The sequence below is a fragment of the Aureobasidium melanogenum genome (assembly GCF_000721775.1).
Source record: "Aureobasidium melanogenum CBS 110374 unplaced genomic scaffold scaffold_1, whole genome shotgun sequence".
Classification (NCBI taxonomy): Eukaryota; Fungi; Ascomycota; class Dothideomycetes; order Dothideales; family Saccotheciaceae; genus Aureobasidium; species Aureobasidium melanogenum.
In genome coordinates this window covers 1,674,959-1,693,406 of record NW_024470053.1, presented here as the reverse complement: position 1 = coordinate 1,693,406, position 18,448 = coordinate 1,674,959, and the positions used below count along the sequence as shown (strand labels likewise).

General features: G+C 52.1%; 7 protein-coding genes across 7 annotated transcripts; 2 read left to right on the top strand and 5 right to left on the bottom strand.

The window, feature by feature from the left end:
- Positions 1 to 56: 56 nt before the first annotated feature.
- M437DRAFT_80269 (mitochondrial inner membrane protease atp23) lies at positions 57 to 823 on the bottom strand (the record flags this gene model as incomplete). Its single annotated transcript, XM_041027324.1, has 2 exons — positions 57 to 284; positions 341 to 823. The coding sequence occupies 2 exons, from the start codon at positions 821 to 823 to the stop codon at positions 57 to 59; spliced, it is 711 nt and encodes a 236-aa protein (XP_040884649.1).
- A 240-nt stretch (positions 824 to 1,063) lies between these two features.
- M437DRAFT_71438 (glutamate 5-kinase) lies at positions 1,064 to 2,525 on the top strand (the record flags this gene model as incomplete). Its single annotated transcript, XM_041025670.1, has 2 exons — positions 1,064 to 1,097; positions 1,150 to 2,525. 2 exons carry the CDS (start codon positions 1,064 to 1,066, stop codon positions 2,523 to 2,525), a joined length of 1,410 nt encoding a protein of 469 aa, XP_040884648.1.
- Positions 2,526 to 2,930: 405 nt separating this feature from the next.
- On the top strand, positions 2,931 to 5,829 carry M437DRAFT_71437 (coatomer beta; the record flags this gene model as incomplete). The annotated part of the gene is made up of 6 exons (XM_041025669.1): positions 2,931 to 2,948; positions 3,017 to 3,079; positions 3,137 to 3,158; positions 3,211 to 4,508; positions 4,564 to 4,727; positions 4,779 to 5,829. 6 exons carry the CDS (start codon positions 2,931 to 2,933, stop codon positions 5,827 to 5,829), a joined length of 2,616 nt encoding a protein of 871 aa, XP_040884647.1.
- Positions 5,830 to 6,853: 1,024 nt separating this feature from the next.
- M437DRAFT_37149 (1-acylglycerol-3-phosphate O) lies at positions 6,854 to 7,832 on the bottom strand (the record flags this gene model as incomplete). The annotated part of the gene is made up of 2 exons (XM_041019574.1): positions 6,854 to 7,430; positions 7,501 to 7,832. The coding sequence occupies 2 exons, from the start codon at positions 7,830 to 7,832 to the stop codon at positions 6,854 to 6,856; spliced, it is 909 nt and encodes a 302-aa protein (XP_040884646.1).
- Positions 7,833 to 8,192: 360 nt separating this feature from the next.
- M437DRAFT_36818 (uncharacterized protein) lies at positions 8,193 to 9,378 on the bottom strand (the record flags this gene model as incomplete). The annotated part of the gene is made up of 2 exons (XM_041019515.1): positions 8,193 to 8,750; positions 8,932 to 9,378. 2 exons carry the CDS (start codon positions 9,376 to 9,378, stop codon positions 8,193 to 8,195), a joined length of 1,005 nt encoding a protein of 334 aa, XP_040884645.1.
- Positions 9,379 to 10,470: 1,092 nt separating this feature from the next.
- On the bottom strand, positions 10,471 to 14,347 carry M437DRAFT_9056 (uncharacterized protein; the record flags this gene model as incomplete). The annotated part of the gene is made up of 4 exons (XM_041029062.1): positions 10,471 to 10,578; positions 10,630 to 13,188; positions 13,241 to 13,886; positions 13,938 to 14,347. Coding segments are annotated over 4 exons (3,723 nt in total), but the record flags the coding sequence as incomplete, so codon positions are not given.
- A 2,818-nt stretch (positions 14,348 to 17,165) lies between these two features.
- Positions 17,166 to 18,352, bottom strand: M437DRAFT_37283 (kinase-like protein; the record flags this gene model as incomplete). The annotated part of the gene is made up of 2 exons (XM_041019601.1): positions 17,166 to 18,117; positions 18,168 to 18,352. Coding segments are annotated over 2 exons (1,137 nt in total), but the record flags the coding sequence as incomplete, so codon positions are not given.
- Between the last annotated feature and the right edge of the window lie 96 nt (positions 18,353 to 18,448).

Genomic DNA, 18,448 nt, shown 5'->3' with positions numbered 1-18,448 from the left:
ATGCTATGCAAAAGAAAGAGAGAGGAGAGATACGACGATAGATGGCTAGAAGCAGATTACTTGTAGATCTCATCGAATGGTCTGGTATCGTTGAAGCAACTGTCCCAGACCTCGTCAACGACGCGAGCAGCATGGGCATTGTCTTTGCAGCTTGGTCTGTTGGCGACTGACAAAGTGGCTCTCCTTCGTACACACTCTTGCAACTGTTGTGTAATGTTCCACTGCCCGCGAGTGAAGAATTCGCGACCGAAACGGCACTCTCCTGACAGAGTCGATGCGCGGATCTAAAATGGGTGTTAGATGCACTCTTGTGTATGGCAGTGTAGCAAATCTAGCATACCTCCATACAAGCAGCATGTCTGAGGTCCAGAGGATCCAGCTTGAATCTAAGATGATCATAGGCATGCACCATCTCATGGGCCATGGTATCCTCCATATGTCCTCTGTTTCTGAATTTGTTGGCGCACAACAAAATACCAAACTCTGGGTCAAAGCCACCGCTCTGTTGTGTAGTGCAGCGCTTAACACGCATGTTGGTTTCGTTCAAGTCATGGCCCAGCAGGTTGATGTTGTGGCGCATGAACCTCACTATGGGCGAGTACTCGAGTAGCCATTGGCGATCTTTTTCAGCACGTTTGATGTCGCGTTCCTCGTTGATTGTGTCTTTGATGTCGAAGTAGGCTTCTCTTTCTTGCGGCGTTGCGCCTCCAGTCAAGATGTTGAAGAAGGTGGACCAGTTGTAGAAGTCCTGGTCTGGTGTTGGAGCGGCCGGCGACTTTGCCGTCGTCGTCTCGGGTAATGAGTTTGTGTTGCTTTGCGACATGGTCCTGATGTGTGGTTTGGGTATAGTGATTGGGATGGCAGATTGCTTCTTCGATGGTCGCGGAGCGGAGACCTCAGAATAGACATGGATCGCGATTGGCCGAGCGGCCGTGACGGCAGCGATGCCGCCCCGCCTTTCCATTTTCCGCCCTACAAATGATGATTCACCCGTCACCCAAGTCTATACCAGACATGTGAATCTGAACACTGCTGGTTGCTTCTGCACAGAAGGACCTGCACCATGAAGAAACACCTTACTATTGTCATCAAACTTGGTATCTCTACTTTGAATCGCAATCGCAAGTCAATGCTAACCTTTACGCACAGGCACTTCGTCGATTGTCGACGAAAAGAGCCACGAGCCTCTTCTCTCAATCCTCTCCACCATCGTCGAAACAGCCTGTAAACTACAAAAGGATGGCCACCGAGTAGTCATTGTGTCGTCCGGCGCCATTGGCGTCGCTCTAGGTCACATGGAGATGGAACGCAGACCGAAACACCTCCCTCAAGTCCAGGCCCTGGCTGCCATCGGACAGTGCAAGCTCATGAGTCTGTGGGACCAGCTATTCATGCACAGAAGACAGCCAATCGCTCAAATCCTGCTCACAAGAAACGATATTGCCGACCGTACTCAATACCTCAATGCTCAGAACACTTTCATCGAGTTGATCCACATGGGCGTCATTCCTATTGTCAACGAGAACGACACTTTGTCAGTCGCTGAAATCAAGTTCGGTGACAACGATACACTTTCCGCCATCACTGCTGCCATGGTTCAGGCCGACTACCTGTTCCTCATGACAGATGTGGATTGTCTGTACGACAGTAACCCTCGCTCGAATCCCAACGCCAAGGCCATAGAGGTTGTCGAGGATATCGGAGACTTGGTCGCAGACGTTTCGAGTGCCGGTTCCTCGGTAGGCACTGGCGGCATGGCTACCAAGATCACTGCTGCTCGCTTAGCAACCTCTGCTGGTGTGACTACCATCATTACCCGCTCAGACAAGCCTGGAAACATCGCCAACATTGTCGCATATGCCGAATCGAAAAAGGCAGAGGAACTGGCAGCTAAGCGTTCATCGCGGCAGGGCTCAACAGACGGCTCAGAGTCGTTAAGCAACTCGACAAGCAATTTGACTCTTGAGGAACCTTCGCTCGTGAAGAAAGCTGTGGTCAATGAAGTGTCAAGCACAAATGGCACCGTATCACCCAAACTCGATACACCTTCCTTGCCGCCACTACATACTCGCTTCATTCCCGATCTTCATCCTATCAGAGACCGATACTTCTGGCTGCTATATGGCTTAGCGCCACACGGAACAGTCTACATCGACAAAGGCGCACATAGAGCACTGGCTGACAAGGCTGGTCTACTGCCAGCCGGCGTAGTAGAGGTCGAGGGCAACTTCGCACAACAAGAAGCCGTGCGGATAGTGGTGGTGCAGCGCAAATCAAAGGGCTCGTTCGAATATGAGAAGGAAGACCCTGCACCCTTCGAAGTGGGCAGAGCACTGGTCAACTACTCGGCAGCGGAGATTAAGAGAATCCGCGGTCTCAAGAGCACAGAAATTCATGCTGCACTGGGTTATGCGGACAGTGAGTACATTGCGCTGAGAGAGAATATTGCATTCGGCAATAGAACGAGCAGACCTGCCACGCCCAGTCGCATGTCGATGAGCCAGGAGTTGGAATCTAGGCATTGAAACAAGAAGGAAGGCTTAGAGTTGTTCCTTCCTCTTTATCAAAACCAATAACACTTGTGTAACGCTACAATAAATCCCGAATTGTCTTTCGGTGCCTTCATCGTGTCCACGTTCTTGTGCTTTAATGATTGTCTGATTGAGTGATGGAAAGAGTGGAGACAGGCTTCGAGGAGAAGTCGCAGCCCAGAAACAGAAAGCAGGGGTTGGTGGTCCGTGCTTGATGGTGGAGTTAGGGAGTGGACAAGTTTACAGCTCCAGCTACCATCAGCATCCAGATTGAATTGTATCTCGTCGTTAATTTAAATCGTCACTTCGCAATTGTCAGGGACAAAGCGAGACAAGAGCAAGGAACTATCCGGGACAGCCAGAACACCACCCCTTGCATAAGCTGGACCAGTGGCCAGAATGCGCCTGGACGTGAAGGTTAGAACACCCAGCCAACATTCAACACGACCACTATGAACACGGCTCACACGCATCTTGACATACAGAGACAACTCTTTGCCCGCTCTGAGCGAGTGAAGGGCATCGACTTCCATCCTACCGAGCCATGGGTAAGCACACGAGACACAACCCTCGAGGCAGAGACATTGTTGACTGACCAACCATAGATCCTCACAACCCTTTACAGCGGTATGCCACATCGCCAACCATATCCGCACGACGAATCTGACACGAGTCACAGGTCATGTATACATCTGGTCATACGAGACACAAGCCATCGTCAAGACATTCGAACTCACCGACGTACCCGTACGAGCTGGTCGCTTCATTGCGCGCAAGAACTGGATTGTCTGTGGTTCCGACGACTTTCAATTACGCGTCTACAACTACAACACTTCCGAGAAGATCACCTCGTTCGAGGCACACCCCGATTACATCCGCGCCATAGTCGTCCACCCCACACAGCCCTTCGTGCTGACCGCCTCAGATGACATGACAATCAAGCTTTGGGACTGGGAGAGAGGATGGAAGTGCGTGCAGATCTTCGAGGGCCACAGCCACTATGTTATGGGTCTGGCCATCAACCCCAAGGACACAAACACCTTCGCTTCGGCCTGTTTGGACCGCACCGTCAAGATTTGGAGTCTGGGCTCAAGCACTGCAAACTACACCCTCGATGCACACGACACTAAGGGTGTAAACCACGTCGACTACTACCCTCAATCCGACAAGCCTTATCTGCTTACCACCTCGGACGATCGCACTGTCAAGATTTGGGACTACACCACCAAGGCTCTGATTGCAACCCTCGAGGGTCACACCAGCAACGTCTCTTTCGCCTGCTACCACCCTGAGTTACCCGTCATCATCTCTGGTTCTGAAGATGGTACTGTCAAGATCTGGCACGCAAACACATACCGTCTCGAACAATCTCTCAATTATGGTCTAGAACGTGCATGGTGTGTCAGCTACCAGCGTGGCCGTCAAGGCATTGCTATGGGTTTCGACGACGGTGCTGTTGTTGTAAAGATGGGTCGTGAGGAGCCAGCTGTTTCCATGGACAACTCTGGAAAGATCATCTGGGCCCGTCACAACGATATTCTGACTGCTGTCATCAAGGGTGGAGACAAATCTTTGACAGACGGTTCGCCTCTTATTCTGCCTTCCAAGGATCTTGGCTCTACCGAAATCTACCCTCAGACTCTCATTCACTCTCCCAATGGTCGTTTCGTCGCCGTTTGCGGTGATGGCGAATACATCATCTACACTGCTCTCGCTTTGAGAAACCAGGCCTTCGGCTCTGCTCTCGACTTCGCTTGGGGTTCAAAGGAGAACGACAAGGATTATGCTATCCGCGAATCTTCAATGTCTGTCAAGACTTTCCGCAACTTTAAGGAGAAGGCAGTCCTCGACATTGGCTTCCAGGCAGAGGGTCTCAGCGGTGGTGTCTTGCTCGGTGTCAAGGGCCAGGGTGGTATTGGCTTCTTCGATTGGGAGTCAGGCCAGCTTGTCCGCAGAATTGAAGTTGACCCAAAGAACGTAAGTCGTTGTTGTTGACAAACATGTTTTGCTCAAAAGCTCACACTCTTGACAGGTTTACTGGTCAGAAAGCGGCGAGCTTGTTACTCTTGCTTGCGAAGACACATTCTACGTCCTCCGCTTCTCGCGTGAGGACTACCAGGCTGCTCTTCAGGCAGGAGAGGCTGACGAAGATGGCGTCGAGGCCGCTTTCGAGGTAGTCACTGATGTCAACGAGAGGTACGCTATCCCCAATCTGATTTACTTTGAGGGTTGACTAACAGAAAATAGCGTCCGCACTGGTCAATGGGTTGGTGACTGCTTCGTCTACACCAACAGCACAAACCGCTTGAACTACCTTGTTGGTGATCAAACCTACACCATTTCTCACTTCGATTCTCCTCACTACGTTCTCGGCTACATTCCCCGCGATGGTCGTGTTTACGTTGCCGACAAGGATGTTCAGATTGTCTCGTTCGCTCTCTCGCTATCAGTCATCGAGTATCAAACGCTTGTCTTGCGTGGTGATCTTGATGCCGCCAACGAAATGCTCACCGATATCCCTGAGGACCAGAAGTCGAAGATTGCTCGCTTCCTCGAGGGCCAAGGTTACAAGGAGCAAGCTTTGGAGGTTGCCACTGATTCTGAGCACCGTTTCGAACTTGCACTCAGCCTGAACCAACTGGAAATTGCTCTTGAGCTTGCTCGTGAAGCCGATGTCGAGCACAAGTGGAAGACTGTTGGTGATGCCGCACTCACAGCCTGGAACATGCGTCTTGCAGAGGAATGCTTCACTCATGCCAAGGATATGGGCAGTCTGTTGCTACTCTACACTTCAAGCTGCAACGAGGCTGGCCTACGGAAATTGGCTCAACAGGCCGATGACGCTGGCGCTCGCAACGTGGCCTTCAGCTGCTTGTGGCAAGTTGGCGACCTGAACGCATGTATCGACCTCTTGATTCGCACAGACCGTACCGCCGAAGCCGTGCTCTTCGCTCAGACTTACCTCCCCAGCCGGGCGCCCGAGATTGCCAAGCTATGGAAGCAAGGACTCGAGTCAAGTGGCAAGGCCAAGGTTGCCAGACTGTTGGGCATCCCGCCCGCTGATGGCGAGGGCGATGCAGACCTCTTCCCTGAGTGGGACTCATATCTTCAGCTCGAGAAGGACGGAGGCAGTAAAAGCCAAGACTTGATCGATGTTGGTGATGAAGAGGCCGAGGCAGAGGCAGAGGAGCAAGCAGAGGACGGTGTTGAGACCGAGGAGGCAGAGGCAGAGGCAGCACCCGTTGCAGCAGATGAGGCTGATGAGCCAGCATCACCGCAGACGGATACAGAGGTTTAGATCGGAGGCAGGAACTATTGATCCCGATTTGTACGGCAAGAACGGGGGCGCTTTACACGTATTGTGGGAATTGAATAAATGAAAAAGGTTTTTATGTTTCCACTTTAGGCCACTCGCCAGCTCTGTGCCATGCATTCTCAGTGTTGCGAAGCGACACTGATTATTTCGCTCTGTCCAATGAGGAGAAACTCCCCAGCAACGTCATGGAGTCAAAAGAGAGCCGGTCACGGTGTATCTCTAAAGAGAGCCAGTCACAGAGGCCTGCACTGTTCAGTGCGTTCAAGACATCCTAGTCTGACAGCAGTCAGTCAGAATCTCAGACCAGCAACGTAAGCTCAACCACAAAGACTCTGCTCATAACTCTGAATTTCTGATTCTGCAAGCCTGAGAAAACTCGAGTTCAAACATAGCATGACAACAACATTTTCCTCGAAGCTTAGGAAATCAGCTAGTCAGAGAAACATGAAAAGTCAAGAAATAGCTTCTGCAATATAGGAAATTGGAGAATGGAACAATGACAGCAATGCTTGGAAAAGCTCCTGAGAACAAAAAGGTTGGAAAGGATGGAAGTGCAAATGTAGGTGTTGGAAAATGCCACAAGTCGAAGATCAGACAGGCGATCAGACAACAACATTAATGTTTGGAAGGTATCTTGAGCACAGTAGCTCACGGTAGTGTATCGACAGCGAGAGGAAGGAGCAAGCAATTGGACGAATGTAGGTTCCTTGCTATATAGGTTTATGTGTCATGCAGTTTTATGCTAAGGAGGATTGGTAGAAGACGTAGTAAGGAGCAACTGGAAGAATCTTGCAACTTCGAATTCCCCCTCGTGAAGTCTGCCGTAACATTCACCAAGCTCCTGCCACGCCGGGTCTTGGTCGTGGTGTGCTTCGTCCTTTCTCCTGTAAGAGTTGTACGGGACATGCTTCCTTTCAAGAACGATCAGTCCACCAAGCACCAGCAACTTCTCTCGTGTCTGTGCTGTTGGCATATGTCCTCAGATTCAATAATAGGGCATATTATCTCAACCACTGATGCCCACATCAACACCAGAGCTCTTGGAAGCACGAGCCGAAGCATCACTACCAGCAACGCCCTTCTTCTGTGCGACATAAGTGATTCTGACCAACTCTTCAGCCATATCCTTTTGTATCCTCTCAACCAAACCATCCACATCATCCTTGGTCAAGCCCTTAGTCTCCACAGGCTTCAAAACCGAGACTGGGACCACGCCAGAGTTGAAAATCTTATTCTTGACATCCAACACATTGCTGTAATTTGCGACAACCACAGGGACAATAGGGACCTGAGCCTGGACAGCAAGGTGGAAAGCGCCCTTCTTGAAGGGGAGAAGGGTGGGTGTGTTGGCGTAGGAGCGAGTGCCCTCAGGGAAAATGTAGACGGATTGTTGTTCTGAGTGCATGGTTTCGGCGGCCTGGGAGAAGGCAGCCATGGCTTCGGAGCGCGAGGTGCGGTTGATGAAGACGGTCTTGGAGAGAGCCATGAATTGGCCGAGGAAGGGCATCCATTTGAGACTGCTCTTTGCGGTGACGGAGCAGTAGGGTGGGAATATGCAGCCAAGCATCAGGACATCGAGTTCACTGTCAGCAGATCAGGTTAGCCATTGCTTGAATAGGACTGAAGACAGGGAATAGAGAGAGAAGGACGCACGTCTGGTGGTTTCCGATAAAGACACCGGGGCGCACCTTGAGGCCGGCATACTTGTCGGTGATCTTGAACTCGACACCAGTAAGCAACCACATGGTCCATTTGAAGGAGCGAGCAGTAGTCCACTGGCTCAGACCGCCATAGCCGACCAGACGGAGAACAATAGAGGCGACAACACCATAGCAGGCGCAGAAGACGAGGGCGCTGAAGGATGCGATGCTACGGGCTGCAAAGGACAGCACCGGGGCATGCGTCACAGATGCCAGCAGATGCAGCGTTGGTATCGACACCAGAATTGACGTTATCGCCGCCCCAAGGTAGCCTAGGAGGCTCATTGTATGAAGCGTTGTCGAAGGGTTAAGAATGGTCTTATAGGTTAAGGGTGAAGCAGGTCGGGAAGGTGCGTGTTGTTGCTGCTAAGACCGAGGCTGCTTTGGAAGTTGCTATCCTGCTCCATTCTACCTTTATGACTCGATTTCACTCTGCTTTCTTCTGACTGGCTCATGGGCACGTTTTTTGCACATGCTGTTCTGACCATTCTCACATGACGAGTTGTGTGAGACCTGATGATGCTACAAAAGTACAATGCACAAAAATGAGCACATGCAAGCGCCAGCCACGAGGCCACTCGGCTCCCATCATGGATATTTGAATATATTACAATACTCGTACAACTTCCACGGACCAAGTCGCGCTTACTCGACTCTTGTGGGCAGCTTAATCTCGCCCTTTTCGCGATCGTGGTGAGGGTTTCCATATCTCCATCCAACACCACGGCTGCTGCGACCATCCTTGCCTGCATCCTCGACACTGATGCTTTCGAAACGGAAGTTCCAGCGCTGGTTGCTGACGATCTTGACGTTTCTGGCCTCCCACTCACGTTGCTTGCGCTCCTTCTCCTCCTTTGCGCGCATCTTCTTCTCGGTACGCTCGCGAATACGCGCTGTACGCTCTTCGCGTGGTAGGTTGTTGATTGCGTCTTTTTCAATGTCGATCAACTCGGACAAAGGTATCCGCTCATCGGCAGGCAGAAGCGTAGGAGAGAATACCTTTGCTGCATCTGCGCGGGTGAACTGGCGAGACTCGGATGTTGGGTAGAAGATCTGTGTGCGTGTGTAAGGGTGGACGGGAAGATCGTTGATCGACTCGTGCGAGATGGTCTTCTTGGGATCCTCGAGGAGCTTGCGGTTGAAGCGTGTTTGCGGCAGCATCGCCAGGACAGCATCATGGTATGGTGTAGCCAGCTTCTTGCCCTGTTCAGCTTGTCAGCATCTGTTGTGAGTCGTGCTTCTGTGGTTCTTTGACTGAGATTGGGTAGATCAGAGTAATAGGCGTTGTATCCATGTAGGTGTCATAAAGACTAATCGAATTTTTTGTATGTCTCATCATTGAAAGTGCAAGGGGAAAGGAAGGAGGAACAGCAGCATGACATACCTCTGAAACCCAGTTTCTCTCGATAGTCTTCAGACGCACAACAGCAGCCACTCTGCGCATGTCGACGCCATACAAAGCACTGACAGTCGACAGATCAACCTTCTCGTCGACAATCTTCTTGTAGATCTCCTCACGCAGCTCCTCGCTCAGGACGCTTTGACTGCGGAAGTCGTTGTTTAGGGGGTATGGTCGAAGATCGGATTGCCTCTCTCGCGGAAGCTCGTTTGCTTTCGCTGCTGCCTTTGCCTCCTTCTCTTGGTTGTACTTGGCCTTCTCTTCCTCGTTGAGTTTTGACACATCCACCTTGTCCTCTTGGTCATTTTCTTCTTCTGCGCCAGCTCTTAAGCGCATCAAGTTTCCGCTTCGGTCGTATGCACCCAGGTAGTTGGTCGAGCCCTGCAGAGGTTCACGGAACACGCGACCAGGTCCGTTCAACCAGGAGAACATGTTACGGCGAAGACGTGTATCGTTCTTGCATGTTGCGTGGAATTGTTGGCCTGATGTTTGCGAGAAGTCGCGCTGGCTTGCTACCGATTGGCGTGCATTGCTAGTCGTTCTTAGGCATTGTTGGGGTCCAGCGATTTGACCTGCCCGAGGTCCGACACGAGGCGGCATCGTCAATGTATTGTGATAGTGGTCGACGAGAGATGGCGTGTCCCAAGACGTATCGAGAGGCGGCACTGGACGCTGCTACGCCGTGATGTTCGAGTGCCACGAAAATAATTTCCCCACCCTTTCGGAACTTGCCATCCTCACTCCAACACCGACCATTGCTTGTTGGTTACTACTCCAAGTACAAGTTGATGATTGATATTCTAGGTCTCAAGCCAGAGTTTGAAGAAACTTATACATTTACATTACTGCATAAAGGAAAAGAAGAATCATGAAGGTCCATCTGCTCCGTGCCAGACTCCTTCCATTCTGCTCACCCCCTTCCAACCCAAGTGAGGCGCCAATAGCATACTCGTAATGCAAGAATGTAGTTATGAATGTAGGAAAAAGTCATCATATCAACGCCTGCCCCTTTGCCATGGTCTAGGAAGTGTCCTCGAAGACTGTTTCACGGATAGGGGACTAATCTTCCATCTCTTCGTCCTCGTCGGCGGTTCCTGATGACACTGTGACGCCACCTTCTTTAACCAGAGCGCTGAATCCAGAGTTCTTGCCCTCGACATCTTCTTTGCTGAGCCCCTTCATGGCCGCATTGTTGATGACGAAAGTGTCTTGGCTACGATCACTTCGGTAGCGCGCTGTCGAATCTGCCTCCTCAACGCCCTCCTTGCCTCCGCTTCGGATCGCTGCTGGCTGGTACGCGTACTCCTCAGTGTTCTTGATGAAGTACATGCGGTAGAGCTCGACTGCGACACGGAACTCAAGTCCTTCTGACGAGATGGCTGAGTCACAGAGTCTGCGGTATTCGTCCGAACGTTCTTCGCTAGTAAGCGTGCTAGGGTCGATGTTGAGCTGGCGCAAGTTTCTGTGCATTACTGGACGACGTCTCGTCGCAGGAACATCAGGCGTCGGCGCAAGCTTGAGAAGGTTGGTGACATAAACACGCCAGAGGTCCTCCTGAAGCATCGAGGTTGTGTCGATGGTAGGATCGTCCTTCTTGATCAGCCTGATTTGCACCTCAGATATTGCTTGATCCTGTATGTCTGTCAGTAATCTGTCACAAACAAGCTTTGATGTAGTACTTACATATTGGATTCCATAGATGTCAAGGTCTTTGGTGTACTTTTCGGTCTGCTTTCTGTAATTCATCTCGTCCTGGAAGGAGGTCTCATCCTTGGCCCGATCCTTGCGGAACAACTGGAGAATGTCCCAACTCTTGTCCTTGCCACTTTCGCTGCCGAGCATGCCGATAGCGAAACGCACCAAGGCGCCGAGAAGCTTGTCGAAGGAATAAAGCTGCCATCCGCACTGCAGATAGTACCTCCGTAGTGTCTCTTCGATGTGTGCCATATCCATGTCTCCCTTGATCAAGTCTTCGAACATGCCAAGGATTTGACGGTAGAAGTTGGAGCCCTCGCTGACATCCGTGAAGAAGTCCGTGGGAAGCTTGTCGATTATACCGAGCTCTGTAGCTGGCTTGGGAGCCATGGCACGATCGACTGTGATGTGAGCCTCGGCTTCAGCCTGCTTGATGTTGTTCAAACGCTCATACAAGAATATGAAGACGCGAATGAAGCAGTAAATGGTCGCATTGCCGTAGAGCATGAACCTGGTGCGTGAGTACATCTGGTTAAGATATAGCTCCTTGTCCTTGTGAACATTACCCGCCAGAGGATGCGACGCCCAGGTATCTAAGGCGATGTCAGACTTCAGATCGTCAACCACGTTGGCACTGTCGCTCATCTCCTCGTCCACGTTTGATGCATTGTCGGGGGTCGAAGCTCGGCTGAGAGGTGTATTGCTGCCGTCATCTTTACGATTCTTACGTCCACGCTCGAGAACGCCACGCAGAAGATCACCCTTCTTGGTTGTTGGTTTACGAGGCTTTGCATTGATGGGGTCGTCGAATGCAGAGATGGCATCATCACCAACATCCATGTGAGGAGTATCGCCGAACTTGGCTCTAATCTGGTTACCGAACCATTCGTAGTCGAGACCGAAGAAAAGTGGGATAAACTCTCGGATGAAAGAGGTCAATCTTGGGAACTCGGTGGAATGCATCTGCTCGGCGTACAGGAGAACCAGATGCGATGCGTCGATGATTACGCTCGTGTCCTCGAACTTGAAGGTCATTTGAGGGTGGTTGCGCGGGTTCTGTCCAGCCAGGCGTTGTCTCTTTGTCTCTTCATATCTGGTATGGACTTCGCCCAAAAGAGTCTTGGTCTGGAATTGACGCTTGTCGGCCTGTTTGGCATTAACAGCTTGGTGGTCCAAACTCTTCCAGAACATCTTCTGTGTCTGATCACGCCAGACCTTCTCCCACTCACGCTGAGCCTGTTTCCACTCCTCAAGCTTTTGCTTGAGTCTGTTCAGCAGCACAGGAATGACCTTGTAAGGCTGAGCGTGGAGAGACTGGACAACCATGTGGCCCTTCTCGCGTCCGTAAAGCTTCATGATGATGCGCTTGTGGATTGTCTCGCTCTGTCCACCGAGTCCGGGAGGAATCTCAAGAGCCTCCTTTTCACGGTTGTTCATGCGGAGAATCTGCTGTGCAATGGGCTCAAGCAGCTGGATCGTGCGCGCACAAGCCTCAATGTTGAAGTCGTAGTCGTGGCGTTCTTCCTCGATCTTGTGGAGTCCTTCTTCGTGGACGTTCTTCCTGTGAGCGATGAAACCAGAGTCCTCAGATGCCCATGTTGGATGCGAGGCCCAGTCGTCGTTGAGCACTTCATTGCAAAGCTCGTCACGTCCACGGCACGGCTTCAGTCGCTCGCGCTTGGGGAGGAGACGGTAACTTGGCCCAAGTCCTCGGCAGTTGCTCAAGGAAATTCTACTTGTAGGAGCTCTAGGCTTGTTCTCGATGGTCACATCGTCACCAGTGTAACCAACCCACATCTGGAACCATTGGAAGAGATCGGGGTTGCTGCCAATGAAGCCACGAGCCTTGTGCACCAAAGTAGCACGGTCGATCAAGTCCTGGGAGAAGAGGTTGCAGAGCTTCAGGAACTCGTTCATGGCGGCCTTGTTGCCGATCGCCTTCTTAGCACGGTCGAAGAAGCTCATTTCGTCCTGCGTCGCAAGGGTGCTCTGGGTTGGCGGCAGAGGCTCAGGAAGTGCAGGAACCAGGGTCGGCGAAGACGGAGGGATGTCAGATGGCATGACTTGTCTACCAGCATGAGCCTGCTTGGCGCGTTTGTTGACGTTGGCCATCTGACCATAAGCTGGAGCTTTTGCGAGACCATTTGTCTCAGGGCCTGCGTTGGTGACAGTTCCTTGTCTGTCACCACGCTTTCTCTTGTTGTCCTTGTTGACAGTTGGGGTGGGAGCAAAGTTTCCAACGGGAGGAAGACGGTGTTCGGCTCTGGGAGTCTGGTGGGGTTGAGGAGCCTGATAGAAAGGATCACCACGCACGTTGCTGAGCATGACAGATTCTTCTTGTTGCTGTGCTCTTGCGGCAGCGGCTGCCTTCGCGTGAGCGGCAGATTCTGGAAGGAACTGCTTAAAATCTTCCAGAAGGTCCGGAGCTGAGTTGAAAAGCCTTGTCACTTGAGCATAGACATCCTGAATGGGTTTTGACTCGCGCTGGTAAGTCTGCAGAATTTCCAAGAACTGTTTGTAGATATCTGGTTGTTGCTGGAAGCGGTTCTGAGAAAAATGTGAGCAAGATAATCGTGACTCATGTAAGCGGTGCACAAACCTTGATCTTGTTGACATAGCTGATAGCGTGGTTAAACTCGACTTGCGGCCTGACCTTCTCATGGCCTAGAGGCTGCCCATCAGGGCCAATAACCATTTCACCTTGAGCAAGAGCGGCAGCACCACCACTCGGAGACATCATGCCGGCCCTGGTGAGGTTGTCACCAGCTGCAGCAGATACAGCATTTTGGAGTTGTGAGACACGCTGTTCCTGCTGGATGCTCAAAGCCTGCTGTTCGCGAGCTTGAGCTTCGGCGATCGCAGCGGCTTGCTGAGGACCCATTTGCGAAGCGAAGGGAGCTGTGCCTACTGGACGGCCACTGGGACTGTGAACAACGTGAGAGTGGCCAGCTGCTTGAGGTGTCCAGTTGCCATTGGCCTGTCTGTTCACAGCGGCGAACAAAGAACCTTCCTGGTTGTTCCCATCTTGTGTTGGGGCCGCAGCGCGAGGTGAAATAGGTCGGGGTGCTGGCATGGCTTGGACTGTGGTGCCCATAGGTGTCGTGACCCGGATAGCATTCGGGTCATCGCCAGTGCCGCACTCGATTCTGTAGCCAGGAGGCAAAAAGGTGTTGAAGCCTTGGATGAGCTCAGGATTGCCGGCAAAAAGAGTCGAGACACGTTCGATGACACCGGGTGTATCAATACTGTATCTTGTCAGCACCTCAGAATGATCAGATGTGGAGACCGACACATACGCTCCACTCTTGAAGTCTTTCATAATGTCCAAGAATCTGTTATAAACATCTGGGTGATCAACAAATTGCACTTTGACTTGGTCAAGGTAGCTCAGCGCGTCCTGGAGACAATTAGTAGGACGAAATGCAGAGAGGATGACATGTGAACCTACATTCAGGATGGGCTGCTGGCCTTGACCGACGTTCGCGGGTTGAGCACTACCAGGTTGCATAGGAACAAGCATGGCCTGAGACTGTGTTGCGGGCTGTACGGGGCCACCACTGAAGACGGCGTTTGGCACCTGACCATGTCCGCCAGCAGCGTTGGCCAACAGGCCATTGGGGCCATGTACGGCATTGGGAGGTACAGCGACAGGCTGATGTAGGTGTATCGGCCCTCTCTGGGCTTGGTGAGGAGGAAGTTGCTCCATGTGTTGTCTCTCGCGCTGTTGATCGCGGCGCACAGCGTCTTGCTCTTCTTTGATGTGGATGTTGTCGCGATGATCGGGCATGTCGCGGCCGAGAGGGAAGGCTGCTTGTGCCTGATGGCGAGGTGAAGGTGGATTCAAGATGTTGTGAGGGGCCTGCTGGAAAGGTGCAAAAGGCCCTGATTCAGTTGTAAGCAGATGGTCAGTCAGTGACTCGGAGTCGGCTGTACCTGATGGAGGGGGCAGAGCGCCTGTGCGTGGAGAAGGAGCTGCACCAGGATGAGCAGGTGGGGGATTTGCGCTGTGAGGCCTCGTCAGTACTCGTGCCAGTCTGGTCTTGAAGTATCTTGACCTACGCAAATGTGCGATGGAGCGAAGCGTGGTCTTCTCTGGGCGGCCAGCCGTCTCTATGCGCTGGATTCATCTGAGGATGGCGTATGCGCGCGCCGGGTGGGCAACGTGCTCGGCGGTCCGTACAGGGACGTGTGGTTGGTTAAGTGTTCGCACGAGGTTCGTCAAGCGTTCGAGGGCTGCCTGTTCATAGCGCTCGAGGCAGGCACTGTATGGTAAAATAAGGTGGGCAGAAAACAGAGACCCTCTGTTCCATCATACTCTACGTCTCTCTCGTCGCCAAGCGCACCAAAAGCTGGGGATTGGACGCGCTAAGGACCGACATTTTCCGCAATTCACCAATCTCCGATCTTAACTCCATCTGACTCGATCACCATCACGGCTGTATACTAGTATCTGCTTGAAAGCTGCTGCTGCAATTGGTATCGTGTTTTACAAAGCTATCGTCTATCTTACAAGCCATGTGGGTATCTTCGCTGTAGAGCAATCATCTAGCTACCATTCGTCGTTCCTTCCTGCGTTACATCATTCCTTCTCCTTCGCTGCCAAAGCCTTTTGCCTGTCTTTCATATTCATCTCCCTCGTCCCTTCCACGGAAGATGTCTCTGTCACGGCGCTGAAACACCTCTGCAGCCAGACTGAGCCCTGATTCTAGATCTGCAAACATTCTGTCCAACTCATTGAAAACAAGTTCCGAGTCTGCACCGTCGACCATTACTTCTGCGTCGGGTGCTGCAAGACGAGGAAACTCGTTCAACAAGCGACTGGTGCGTACATGTGGCATGTATGATTCGTCTCTCGATGAATCGTAGCCGGTACCTGTGCTGGTAGTGCCTCCTGTGTCTGCGCGAGCTCTACTGCGAGGCATCGTAAGGTCACCGTATGTACTCTCGTCCCGGTCTGTATCCACATTGAAGGCGTCGATACGTGGTGAGGGCTTCAGCCCTGCGAGTGGGAAGTCGGCGTCGTCGATTCCTGGTATGCGAATACCAGGATCAGCCATCGGTGTCTCAATGTCGGTGTCATCGAACGAGTCGGTTGCGGCGAAACGAGCCCAGCTATTGCGCGATGCAATTGCAGATGTGTGAAGACCATCGAGAAGCTGTTGTCTAGTGTGTGCCTCCATTCTACGGTTGTAGTCTCGGGGCCAGCTTGCGCCTTGAACATCTGACGATGCTGTAGAAGAATAAGAGTATCCTCTGTCTCTAGAGTGACGTAGCAGAGACACATTGCTTGATCCCCGGGCGTGGAGGTTATTGTTTGATGCGAGAAGTTGCGGTTCAGAGCGCGATTGACGATGCGAAGAGCGCTTGACTTCATCGCCACTGGGCTGCTCGACTTCATCCAAGAAGAAAGGATTGCGTGAGGTCTCGGTTGAGCCTGCTGCACTGATAACAGGCGATGATTTTGTGACGCTTGGCTGTTGTGAGTGGTGGGATATGGCGGTCTCCAAGTCGAACTTAGGTTCGAAAGTCATGCCCAAGTCGAGGTCGATGATGGGTCTGGACTCGCGAACGCTGGGGATGTCGAAGTCATCCTGAGACGCCGAGCCCACCGGAGGGTGTAGGAAGTCGTTGAATTGTCCGATAGGTTCAGTAGCTGTGCGAGTAAGATGAGGTCTGAAGCCAGGAGCAATGTCCGTCTCGTCCTTCATAGGAGGGAAGGAGAAGTCTGGTTCGGCATCTGGTTCATTGGCAACTGGCTCAGCTGTCGCAAATGTCCAGTCTGCGGTGCGACGATCCGGCTCTGCTGTCAGAGGCTCTGCCATCTCTGCGAAGGTCCAGTCCTGTGTTCTGCGATCCGTGGCTGGCTGAGCTGTAGCGAACGACCAGTCTGCTGTCTTACGATCAGCTGCTGGCTGGGCAGTTGCAAATGACCAGTCCTGAGTCTTGCGGTCTGCGACGGGGGGCTGTGCCATGGCGAAGGTCCAATCCTGTGTGCGTCTGCTCGGGTTGTCGGCAGGCATCATCTTGAGGGGGAACTGCCAGTCTTTGGTGGCGCGGCGTGTGTCTTGGTCTTGTCCGTCATAGAAGTCGTTCTGGTCTTCGTCATCGTCAGGCATTGTCGATGACATACGGTTGGGTCTTGCTGCTTTGAGTGTTGGCACATCGCTGAAGTCGAAGTTGAAGGTTGGCTGTGAATCGAGTCCCGCTGCGCCCATGTCCAAGTCAATCAGGGTTTCCCTATTAGCCGCACGATCGCTGGACAGGTTGCGCAGAGGAAGATCTGAGATGGGTTGTTCTTCGTCCTCCATCAGTGTGTTGTAATCATAGGGGTCTGCGTTCGTGTCAAAGAGTCGTCCCATCGAGCGCTCTCCACGCTTGGCTCTGGCCTCTTCTTGCGCCTCGAAGAAGGGGTTTCTGGGATGAGGTTTTGTGACGTTGTTGAGAGCTGGCATTGTTTCTTCGGCGCCGTTGGCTGTGGCTGCGAAGTCAGTCTCTGCGATCCCGAGTTGACTGTAACGCTTAATGAAGTCGTTCTCGAAGTCGGCAGAGGTGGAGAAGTTCCAGTCATCATAGTCATCACGTTGTTCCGACGGCTGAGGTGCGGCAGCCCCCATTGGATTGAACAGTGAAGCTCTCTGGCCGCCTCTTCTTTCCCACTGGAAATAACGATCGATCATCTCCTTCACGGTATATGTAGGATACTGAGCTGATGTGCCTTCAATGAATGGATGCTCGAGAATAGCCTTCATAGAGGGACGGTCTTGAGGCTTTTCTTCGAGACAGAAGGCAATAAAGTCACGCAGGCCCTGTGAGTAGTTGCCCTCTTGAAGCCGTGGTGCGGCTTTCAGCACTGTCCTCAACATCGAAGGATGAAACTTGTGGTTCGGCGGCATTCCCGTAGCCATCTCGTATACAGTGCAACCAAACGCCCAGCAGTCAACTTCGGTACCATAACCTTGCTGAACTGCCACATCCATGGAGTGCATCTCAGGGGGCATCCAGAATGGCGTTCCGATGATGGTCGAACGTTTTGACGCCTCCGTCTCGATGATAGCTGCAACACCGAAATCACAAAGCTGGACCTGGCCATCCTCGGAGATCAAAACATTGCCGCACTTGACATCTCGATGAATGACACCGGCATCATGTACGTATTTGAGTGCCACGGCCAACTCTCGAGCAATCGGGATGATGTACTCCTCTTCAAGGCCAGGGCCTGGAGTGGCTTTCATAAGCGTATGAACACTACCACCTGGACAGTAATCGCTGACAATCCATAGTTGAGAATGCAAGTCGAAAGCCTCCTGGATGTAGTTGATGTTCTTCGCTTGGCTGTCTCTGAGAAGTTTCAACGTCTTGACTTCTTTACGGAAGTCTTCGATGGCCTCATCCTTTTGGTCAAGGTCGAGCTTGTAGTCCAGGTCATCGACGTCAATGATCTTCACAGCCACAAGGTCCTCGGTAGCATTGTTTTTACTGGAACACATCAGACAAGGCCATACATTACCGGGACTTTCAAAGCTCACCATTTGTACACTCTGCCAAAGGAACCCTTGCCAATGAGTTCAAGAAACTCATAGTCTGGAACGGCTGTGTTTGTTCTTGCAGCGCGGTCAACGACCACCTGGTACATGTCCTTTGCATCCTGGATTTGCTTTTGCTTTGTACCGACGCCGACCGCAGAGAAAGGATCCAGATGATTTGAATTCATGTCTGAAATGGTCCCAGGTGCGCTGCCCTGAGATCCACAGAATGTTTCTTTATGGGGCCAGACAGTGCGCTGTTGTCGAGAAAGTGCCGGAGGTGC